The following is an 11,675-nucleotide window of genomic DNA, read 5'->3' as shown; positions in this document are numbered from 1 at the left end:
TTTTAAATGGGAGTATAATGGCACCTACCTTGCAGAGTTGTTATAAGGATCAAATGAAATAATATTTGTGATATTCTTCGCAAATTTTAAAGCACTATATGCATACTAATTATTATAATTATAAAGGAATTTTTCTAGATTGTTTCCAGAATAATAAGATATTGATGAACTGGATCTTGTGAGCTACACCTCAAGCACACCTCATATCTCACTTATGCAAGTGAAAATATACTTGTCCTCTTACCAAGCTTCTGCCTAAATAATGTCTTCCATTTTTCTACTGTTGGGCTAATCTCCAAAGTCAAATTTCTTTGGATTTATCTCTGAAGAAGGAAAGTTAATATTGTATATTTTCTGTCACAACTTTGTTTATCCATCTGTAAGCTTCTGCACAAGCTACATGAATGTCCAGATATTTAGTGCCAGCTTGTTGTTTGCAGTATTTAACTAGTATCCTGAATACACTGTAAATAATTCCAACTAGAACTCCATTCCACTGATATGCATTTGGTCAGGACACCCCAAGGTTAGGGTCTTCATTGCCTTATTGGTATAAGCAATTTCTTCAGGAAATCCCATGGTGACTTCAATGTTTGCCTGACTGAGATAGTGGTTCTAAAACAGAAATTTAGAGTGAAGAAGACTCTATATACTGTACCTCAACAACCTGTCAAAATAATGAAAGATTAGCCCCAGGAGAATGCTCTTGAGGTCCTTCCCCAATGGAGACTTCTGCAGTACAGGCCCAACCCTCAGAACATAATAATGCTTCCAGCACACCCTGGGCCCTCCACAATTTGAGGTTTCAGGAGGCAAGGATATAGCTCTGATGGAGATTATGATCAACCTGCCCCATCTCTTGGCACAGATATAGGGAGGGGTACACAAGTCAGCAGTTTGTGGGAGAGCTAGGATGATCAGACTAGTAGACCAGGATAACTTATAATGTCCCAGGTAAAACTGGTGAATTGGTTACAAATGCAGCCAGAAAATAATGACAATGTTTACTCAAGTAATGTGTGTTACAAGTAATTCCATGTGTACGTGGAGTCTTTATTGAAGTTGCAAGAATCTGTTGATGATGCATATTTGCTTATGACTGTGTATGTGAATATGTTGTTATTTTGCCTATTTTGTTATTTACTAGACCTACCAGTTATTATTGCCACCTGGCTGTGCTTCTAATTTCCCAGGCTTCAATACTATGCCTCAGCGTGCGGTCATACCCTGGAACCTCCAGCCATCGCTGTAACCTTCTCACCCTGGAAAAAGCTTCTGTTATGTGAGTCCCCTTCTTTCACGAAGAATTGCTCCCAACCCCTCCATTTTCGAAAGGGGTCCAGGTCAGTCAATTTTCATTCTCCTCCTTACTGTGATTCTGACTTTCTGTATTTCCAGCATCATGCCCTTGCACCAGGTACCTTCCTTCTCCCTCCCTACTCCCTCTCTTCCAGCTCTCTCCTGGGTGTTGTCTTCCCCTCAGATTGTATGTTTCTTGAAAGCATGGATTGTCTTTCTTTTTCACTTGTATTTATATCCCCAGCACTTAACACAGTGTCTACCACATAATAAAGTGCTTAATAAATGTGTGTTGCCTTTTCTTGTTGCCTGATTTTGTTTGCTGTTTTATATGGGGTTTTTTTTGTTTTATTTTGGGTGAGGCAATCAGGGTTAAGTGACTTGTCCAGGGTCACACAGCTAGTAAGTGTCAAGTGTCTGATTTAAACCAGGTTTGAACCCAGGTCCTCCTGACTCTAGGCCTGGTGCTCTATCCACTGCACCACCTATAGCTGCTCCTTTACATGTTTTTCTTGTGTTAAAATGGATACAAATGTACTATTGTGATATGTACATGTGATAGATCCTGCATGTAATTTAGACCTCTAGTCACTGAAACACTTTGCATTGTGTTCTTTCTATTGCATGTGTGGTTGATGGGACAATTCCCAGGCAATTCCCTGGGACACTGGATAACCATCCTTGTTCTTTTTAGAGACTGTTGTGTCTGTTGATGCTATGCCATATACTTTTAGATGCCAAATTTACTGAAGATGATTTTGCAAAGGACTGCAATATTTCATACCCCTGGGAGGCATGGAATAGCCCTTCTGGAGACTAGACTGATTGCCTTGGAGGGGACCTAAGTTACTAAAGACCCTGGGCCTAGATTACTTCTTAGCCTGAGAAGAGAGGATTCTTGTTGTAGGATACAAATCAGAAGGCAGAGTTTTTTAGTACAGCAGCAGTTTGAAAAATTTCTCTGGAGAGAGTCAGGAAGAGAGTCGGAGAGAGAGAGCCCAGTAGCAGCAATAGCAGTAGGGGCAACTCCAGACTTAAAAGGGAAGGCTTAAATTAGTACTAGAAAGGTATGGAGGCCTATATAGGTCCCATCTCCCCAGGAATTCTAAGTTCATTTTGCTTCTGAGAGGAGCTAATTCTTTAAGGTAATATTGTTAGTGGGGAGATCTATATAGGTCCCTGATGCAAAAGGTGGGACTCACTTGAAAGTGCAGGATTTTATCAATTGGAAATTTTTGGGATGTAGGGAGAGGGCTGCTACTAAGGGTCCTTAATGCTGTTTTTCAATTTCTGTGGAGTGAAATGCTGTCTGGTATGCACTATACTGTGTCACTTCAAGGGGAAGGCCTGCAAGGGGAAATGAAGCCCCTTTCTCACACATCTGTGAGGACATAAACCTGAGAGAAACTCTGGGCTGGGACAAGGCAAAGAGATGATTTCTTGAGAGGTCCTTGGATGAAATCCGGTTCATGCAAATTTAGAACTTGCAATTCTTAGCCATAGATTACAGTTTTTTTGTGTCTGTGTTTTATGGGAGACCATTAACCTCCCAAGAGCACAAAAATGTATCTTATCTATACTTTGTATCTCTCCAAATGCCTAGCTCAAGGCAATAACAAAAATAGGTGATTAATACTTGTTGCTACTGTAGCTGTTATTCCCCATAGAAACATTGTTATACATAGTGGTTAAGACTTCATGGTATTCTTAGCACAATACTAAATTTCCAGACTTAAATGAGTCAAATGGACTTTTGTGGTACATTACTGGCTGGTTTCTGACCATGTTGCTAAATTTAAACTGCTTTCTCCAAAGTTATGAATAACTTCTTAATTTCCAAATCTATTAACCTTTTCTCAGCCCCCATCCTTCCTGACCTCATATGCATTTGATTCTATTGACCACCCTTTCCTCCTAGATACTCTGTGATTTTTCATGACATTATTCTCTCTTGATTTTCTTCTCACCTGTCTGACCATGCTTTTTCAGTCTCCTTTCTTGGTTCATCATCCATATCATGCCCCCTAACTATTCTCTGAGAAACTGTCCTGGACCCTCTTCTATTCTCTCACTGTACTTTCTTACTTGCTAACCCCATCCCCAAGGGAGCATAGTTATAATCTCTCTGCAGATGACTCTCAAATCTATATGTAGTTTTTCTGTGGAGCTCTGACTCTGCCTTTGCAATTTCCTATTGTACATTTTCAATGCTATGTTCCATAGGCATCTCAAACTCAACGTGTCCAAAATGAATTCATTATCTTTTCCCCAAATCCTATCCCTCTTCTAAATGTCCAATTTTCTATCAAGAGCACCATTCCGGTTAGCCAGTTTTAAAACCTTTGTGTTATTCTTGACTCCTCCTTCTCCTTCATAATATATATCCAGTCAATTGTCAAATCTTGTTGCTTCTATCTCCACAATCTCTTTTTTTTAAGGCAATTGAGGTTAAGTGACTTGCCCAGCTAGTAGGTGTCAGGTGTTTGGTCCGCGGTTAGATTTGAACTCAGGTCCTCCTGACTTCAGGGCCGGCACTCTGCACTCTATCCACTGAACAATATCTTTTGTGTCCTTCCCTCTCTCTCTGCTCACATAGCCACCACCTGGTTCAGGTGCTCATTACCTCTCACTTGAAATACTGTTATAGCCTAAATAAAACTACCTCAGATCTCTCTTCTCTGTAGTCCACTCTCTACACAGATGCCAAAGTGATTTTCCTAAAGTAGAAGACTATCTCAGTCCTCTATTTAATCAACATCAATGGCTCCCTATTGCTTTTGAGATCAATCAATGAGTCAATAAGCATTTATTAAACACCTATGTCCCAGGCACTGAAATAATCTGTACCCTCAAGGAGTTTACATTCTAACAAATCAAATATAAGCTCCTCTGTTTAGTTTTAAAATCCCTTCACAGTTCGGTCCCAACCTACATTTCTAACATTCTTCTTCCTGCACTCTATGCTTCAGCCGAACTTCTTATTATACTTCACACATAACACAACTCCATCTCCCACCTCCATTTCTTTGTACTAGCTGTCCCCCATGCCTTGACTATGCTACTTCATCTCTACCTCTTAGAATTTCATTTCCTTCAAACCTCTGCTCAAGAGAAATCTTTTACATGAAGCCTTTCCTAATTATCCCAACTGTTAGTGCCCTATCCAAATTTAATGTCTGTTTATTTTGCACATATTTTGTATCTATGTTTATGTTGTTTCTCCTAATAAGTTTTCTGAGAGCAGGGATTATTTTTAAAAATTGTATACTCAACACCTAGTATAGTACCTGGTGCATAGTAGGCATGTGATAAATTCTTGTCAGTTGATTGAATGATTAATGAAATCATGGATCCATTGGAGTTTTAGAGGCTCTACTTCCTATGTAGTTACAAGCGAACTATAGTAATAGTTATTTTACCTAACTACAAGATAAGATTCTTTTGCAGAAAAAAATTTGTATTTACAAAACTGGCATAAAAGTTTTTGTTGGAAACAAAACTGTAAATAAAACCAAAGCTAAGTATATGCATATCAGTAGTAATGGTACTAAGCAGTTTCTTTTTTTTTTGTTGTTGTTCTAAAAGTCAAGAATGGCATCTATTAAACAACCTAAGGTAATAATTTTATTTTTTAATCACAATTGATCTTTTAACCTACGTGATATGATACATATTATAAATCTTTAATCCTGAGTAGTTCGATCTGAATTCTATAACAGTATATGAGAACAGAGCTATAGGGGCAGCGAGGTGGCACAGTGGATAGAACACCAGCCCTGGATTCAGGAGGACCTGAGTTCAAATCCAACCTCAGACAAATAACTCTTACTAGCTGTGTGACCCTGGGCAAGTCACTTAACCCCATTGCCTAGACAAAAAAAAAAAAGAACAGAGCTTTGACAAGGGTGACCAGGGCTCTTTCTCAGGGCTCTAATGACACCATAGAATAACTGAGGTAGAGCCTATTCAGCAAGAATAATTAAATAAAGTAGGGAAATAAAGTAGGTACCATATGGTGGAGGCTTTATCTTCTCTCTGCCTCTCCCCTGAGCTGAATTTGCCTTAAAAAGTTGATTTTCAGGCACTTTTCACACTCCTTGTTCCAAACCCATTCTGTGTGTGTGAAGCTTGACTTGGGCATTAAAAATGCTAGTTATGGTTCTGTATGAGAGACAGTATCTTTCTATTTTTCTCCCATGATAAAAGTGTATTAAAGGAGATGCCAGGTAAGTTTAAGTACAAAGAGGAAGGGGAGAAATCATTTAAAATTCAGATCTGATGTATCAAAAATAGATTACCAAAGTTATAATATCTTTACAGTTTAGTAGCGTGAATTACTTTGGTCACTTTCAGAAAGGAATGTCTCCTCAATAGTTGGAGATTGCTCCAACAACCTAAAGCATTCAATTCTGTTTGGAAGGGACCTAATCATTTCATACACCTCTGAATGTAGAGAAATTTTCGTTGGAGAAGGCATTTTAATCCTCCCAATGGTAGATGACATTGAATTGAATATATCAGAAGCTTTATTCTGGAAGACTTTTGTTCGAACAGTATAGAGGACGAAAATTTGCAGACCCTATAGATGGAATGAAAACAAAATTTCATTAGTTCAGAGACAAAAAACCAAAGAAGTATTAAATGCAGCCATCTACCCTTCCCAATCCTTATATCTTCCTCTTTAGTTTATATGCTTACAACTATGATTCATGTACTTACCTAAGAGAGGTAAACTCCTAATCTAATTTAATATGCTCTGTGTGACCATGGACAAGTTACTTAACTTCTCACTGCCCCAGGCAATTCTCTGAATATAAATTATGGAGTTGTTGATCTTTGTGGTGGGAGGAAGGAGTTATATACCAGGAGTTCCTTACATTGGTAAAATCACAGATTCTGAATCAAGTAATCATTCAGGAATTTAGGGGTCTCAATAGAAAACTGCAAAACAAACTTTATTAATTATTTATCAATTTATTATTAGTTACTTTTATTTGAAATGGCTATTGCTAAGTATAAAAAATAAACAGGTTTCTCAAACCTTCTTTAACCCACTTTCCCTGCTCAGGGTGAAATTTGATAGCTCTTTGGATAGTATTTATTCCTATTAAGAAAAAAAAAACATTTGTTCACTGACAAGAGCTGTCTCCCACATTTTGAGTAGAACTTATTCTCCATCACATTTTGAAGTTTATTTAGACCACAATCATATAAAGAAATAAATCAGTATGTTGAGATTTTTATGGTAATGTTTAGCCGATGGGTAATTTGTAGAAGTTTAGAAAGATTACTTGAAGAAGGCATTAAAGTTAATATAGTGTTTTAAGAATCCAGAGAGAGTTCTCATAGGATTCCTAGAATATCCTTCATGTAATTAGAAGATAAAATATCATTTCTTGAATTGTGACTTTCAAATGGGATGTCTTGGGACTTCTGGGATGGTAATTATATTCTTTTATTTTTTAATTTTAGTCTTTATAGACGCGTGCCTTCATTTGAAATACATCTCTTGAAATGACAAAAAATGAAAGTTCAACTAGTGACAAATAGTTGCTTCTGGAGGCATAATAGATGAGAGGTGTGTGTGTGTGTGTGTGTGTGTGAGAGAGAGAGAGAGAGAGAGAGAGAGAGAGAGAGACAGAGAGACAGAGAGACAGAGAGAGAGAGAGACAGAGGATAAATATATTCATTATTTGTCCTTAGTGCTTGAAGAGGACCAAAATGACATCACAATGCCAGGGTCAATGTACAATGTGTCTGGCTATAGCTGATCATACCAATATGAGTTCAGAAGGCTCTATCACAAGTTGGGTACAAATAGTCTGTATGACCATTTGGGAGGGAGACATCTCTAAATTTATACACCTTACATTTCTTTGGAGCTACCACAATTCTGCTTTGCTCACAGAGCACAGTGCTTTCTTTGATGCAAGCAGGCTATGCTGGATGATCCCATGTCAGTGTCTCCCATATCTCATAATTGATTCCAAAGTTCTTCAGAGAGTGTCCTTGTATCACTTCCTCTGACCACCAAGTAAGTACCTGCCTTGTTTGAGTTCTCTGTAAGATAGTCTTTTAGGCAAACATATGTTTGGCATTTGAATAACATGGTCAGCACACTGCAATAGAGAGTGAATGTTTGACAGTTCAGTTTGAGAAAAGATCTCAATATGCAGTACCTTATCTTGCCAAGTGATCTTTAGAATCTTCCTAAGATAATTCAAATGGAAGTGACTCATTTTCCTGGCATGACACTAGTATATTGTCCAGGTTTCACAGGCATACAACAATGAGGTCAGCATAATGGCTCTGTAGACCGTCAGTTTGGTTGGCTATCTAATACCACTTCTCTCCCACTTTCCTACAGAGCCTCCCAAACACTGAACTAGCTCTGGCAATGTGTGTGTCAACTTCATCATCTATGTGTACATCCCTGTAAAGTATACTGCCAAAGTAAATAATCTTATCCACAGCATTCAAAATTTATCCATTTGTTGTAACCAATGGTTCCATGTATGGATGGTCTGGTGCTGGCTGGTTCTATTCAAAATTATCACAAGCAGCAGAGAACTGATCCATACTTTGTTGCATTTCAGCCTCAGAGGCTGTATTGAATGCACAATCACCTGTGAACAAAAAGTATTGCACCAACTCTTCCTCTGTTTTATTCTTGGTTTGTAGCCTTTTCAAATTAAATAGTTTACCATCAGTGTGGTAGCTGATGTTGGTGCCATGTTCATCCTCATTGAAAGTGTCTGGCAACATAGCTGACAACATCATGCTAAAAAGCATGGAAGCAAGCACATACCCCTGCTTCACTCCATTCATGGCTGGGAAAACATGAGAGTATTGTCTGTTATCCAAAACCTGTGCAAGTACGGCATGATAAAACTGGTGTACCACACTGATGAATTTCTCTGAGCAAACAGATTTTGCCATAATCTTCCACAGGCCCTCACGACTAACAGTGTCAAAGGCATTGGTTAGATTGATGAATGTTGTATACAGGCCTCTATTCTGCTCCTGCCATTTCTGCTGGAGTTGTCAGGTAGCAAATACTGTACCAACAGACTCCTCAGCCCTTTCTGAAGCCACAGTTGCTCTCAGGTAGATGACCATCTTCCAGGTGAAGGATGAACCCATCAAGGAAGACTCTGGAGAGGGATTGACTTCAACCTGTGGCAGTCAATGGCTTCAGCATAAGTTGGTGAACACTATGGAAGTGTTCAACCCATCTCATGTCCAGTGTGACTCCATCAGCTCTGAGTAGTTGAGATGCACCAAATATCTTTGGCCCATAAATAGCTTTCAAGGCATCATAAAAAATGCTTTGAAATGTTATTATCAGTGTAAAACTGAATTTCATCTGTCTTCTTACTGAGCCAAGAATCCTGCATCTCTCTAAATTTTGCTTGCACTTCACTTTTGATGGAATTAAATGCTGCCTTTTTAGATACAGATGAACCATCCTGCTGGTAGACCCTACACAGTTCTCATTTTTTTCATCAAGTAGCTTCTGAATTTTCCCATGATTTTCATCAAATCAGTCCTGATGTTTGCGAGTGTTCTGGGCCAGATGAGTAAATGCAGTGTTCTACACCAAATGGAAGCCTCACTGTGGAAGTGTTCAGCCCATCTCATGGTGAAAACAGTGTGAAAACACTCTGAAAGCTGCCCACTCCTTTTTTGCTCCACTGTTACCAATAGTGTGTTGACTCAACTTTCTCTCCAAGTCAGTAACAAACTGTTCACACACAGAGAAGTGCTCTAATCTGTTGATGTCTTCTGATAGTTGTCATGCCTTGGGGCTGCTGCTTTTGTTGAATGTAAATGTTTAGCTTGGAGAGGATGTCTATGATCCATCCAACACTCTGCATCACATATAGCCTTCATCATTCTCACATCCTGTCCCTCTTGTTTCCTTACAATGGCATAGTCTATTAAATGCCAATGTTTGCTGTGAGGTTACATCCATGAAGTTTTGTTGCATTTAGGCAAATGGAACACAATGTTGCTTATAATAAGGTCATGAGATGCACAAGCCTTCAATGATCACTGTTGTTGTGTGTTCCATCTCTATTTCTCCCAACAACTCCTGCTATAGCTAATAATCTTTGCCTACTCTGGAGCTAAAGTGACCCAGAATTACAAGATTGTTTTCTTTCAGTGCATTGATAATGAGGGTCTCCTTATGCAAGCATCAGCAGAGGAGCTGTGTTTATTAAGATACTTAATGCATGTTTATTAAAACAAAAAAATGTGAGAGCTATAAAGGACCTTAGAGATCTTCTCATTCAACCCTCTAATTCTAGGAAAGAATGATCCAAAGAGAATTGGGTCAAGAGAGATTAAAAATGACTTGACTAAGGTCACACAAGAAGAAAGTGGAAGAGCTAAGACTAGAACCTAGTTCTCCTGGCTTTCAATGTGGTGATCATTACACTCCACCAAACTGGATGATGGTGGTGGTGGTGGCGATGATGCTTGATGATTTAGGTCCCCCTACCTTCTCCCTCCTATGACAGGAAATTATATTGCCCAAGTTCAGATTAGACAACAATATCCTACCCACCCCCTTCCAAATTTTCTTTTGAAAACCATCTTACTGGGGGCAGCCAGGTGGTGCAGTGGATAGAGCACCAGCCCTGGAGTCAGGAGAACCTGAGTTCAGATCTGGCCTCAGACACATAATACTTCCTAACTGTGTGATTCTGGGCAAGTCACTTAACCCCAATTGCCTCACTAAAAAGCAAAATAAAACAAAACAAAACAAAATCATCTTGCTCTTGGCTAAAGATAATATGAGTCAACAGCTCTTCAAGAAGTATCATTTCCTTTAGGAGAATATGTAGGAGACCCTTTGTGAACCAAGGATTGCTGGAGCAGAGTGATTCCTCAAACAGACTCACAATATGCTTAATTATTACAATCAAATTGAAATTATTAGAAGCATATCATCTGGTAAATCTTGCTTTTGATTTCTTATTAATATAAATAACATATATAATAAGTCCTTTGCTGACAGAATCCCCTATCTCTTACTTATTCCTCCATATGGTCTGTAATCCAAACAGAAATGTTTTCAAACAAGATCCTTCTCCCAACCCAGAGAAGTTAAGAAACTAAATATATGGAGAAGAAGGATAACTCAGTTTATCATTGAATGATTTGGGGAGCTAATTCTATCTCTAACTTCAATTAGAAATCAAAAGGTGTGCAGTATTAAAAAGCAGGAGAGTCTGACTTTTTCCCAGGGTGGCATCATTCTTTTCTTCTTAAGTATTGTGAATTGCCAGAACATATTTAAATGTTAACACAAGAATATATTCTGAAGTCAAACACAAATGATTGTTTGATTAATTGCTGTATTATATTGCCATTCCCCCCAAGCTGTTCTCCATTTTAATAATCATGTTCTCTCTCTTCTCTCCTTTTTCTCTCTCTACCTCATTCTTTCTCTTCTCTTTCTCCTCTCTGTCTCTGACTCTCTCTCTCTTTGCAATGAAAAGCTCATAATAATGTTAATATCATCATTTTGTTTTTACTAAGTCAATTTTAGTAGGAAAAGGTCTGAAATACTAGTTTAAAAGATAGTTTTGAAGGTTTATTACAAATATGTTTAGTTTTATACTTAGAAATGATTTAAAGCGAAAATAGAACTTTAGTTGTATACAAAATTGTGGGTCATAATCACAGCCGTTCCACTAGGGATCTAAGCTCCTAAAATAACTATGTGGTGCTGTCTAGGGCCACTCTGTCCAAGAAAAGCAGACAGCCGACTAAGGAGATGGTTTCTAAAAATGGAATTCAGATTTCTGGACCAAGTCTTAAAATATAGGAATGACAGACTCCTTACCAGTAGAACATATTTACCTAATGTCCTTAAAAAAGAATAGCAACATCTTTAAAATTGTTTGGGAATAAGGAGAATATTATGCATATGCACCAAGAAAGATATTACGAAGAATATCTATAATGAAGGAAGAATAGCATTTGTGATGCCCAGAAGTACAGAGGAGACAAAGATCCAAGAAAAGGGCCAAAAGTAAAACTCCCAGCCTCAAATCTCTGTTCAAAAATGTTTGTTGTTTAAACAACAAACAAGAGACCTTAATGCTAAAAGGCGAATTTGATCTCAGGGATATCACTGAGACTTGGTAGGGTGAAAACCATTACTAGAACATGGCTCTAGATGGATATATCTTATTTTTAAAAGGCAGAATAGGTAAAAGGGCACAAAGCAGCATTGTATATTAAGAAGATAAGTAATAGGAGAATATATCCAGGAAACAGAAAGAGGAAGCATGGTGGAGAATGTTTGGGTGAAGGTCATTGGGAGAAACAGTGACTTTGTCAAGGTAGTAGGAGACACTTTT

The 11,675-nt window shown here is 38.3% G+C and overlaps 1 protein-coding gene across 1 annotated transcript in view; it reads right to left on the bottom strand.

Moving 5' to 3' along the window:
- Positions 1–5,620: 5,620 nt before the first annotated feature.
- ADGRG7 (adhesion G protein-coupled receptor G7) overlaps positions 5,621–11,675 on the bottom strand; it is a 98,164-nt gene continuing 92,109 nt past the window's right edge. Inside the window, exon 16 of the mRNA XM_027866521.1 lies at positions 5,621–5,878. Within this exon, the coding sequence (XP_027722322.1) occupies positions 5,621–5,878 (258 nt within the window). The remainder of the gene's footprint in view (positions 5,879–11,675) is intronic.

The sequence above is a fragment of the Vombatus ursinus genome, unplaced genomic scaffold, assembly GCF_900497805.2.
Source record: "Vombatus ursinus unplaced genomic scaffold, bare-nosed wombat genome assembly UNPS02001419.1, whole genome shotgun sequence".
Lineage (NCBI taxonomy): Eukaryota > Metazoa > Chordata > Mammalia > Diprotodontia > Vombatidae > Vombatus > Vombatus ursinus.
The sequence above is the reverse complement of the archived record's forward strand: the minus strand, read 5'-3'. Positions and strand labels throughout refer to the sequence as shown.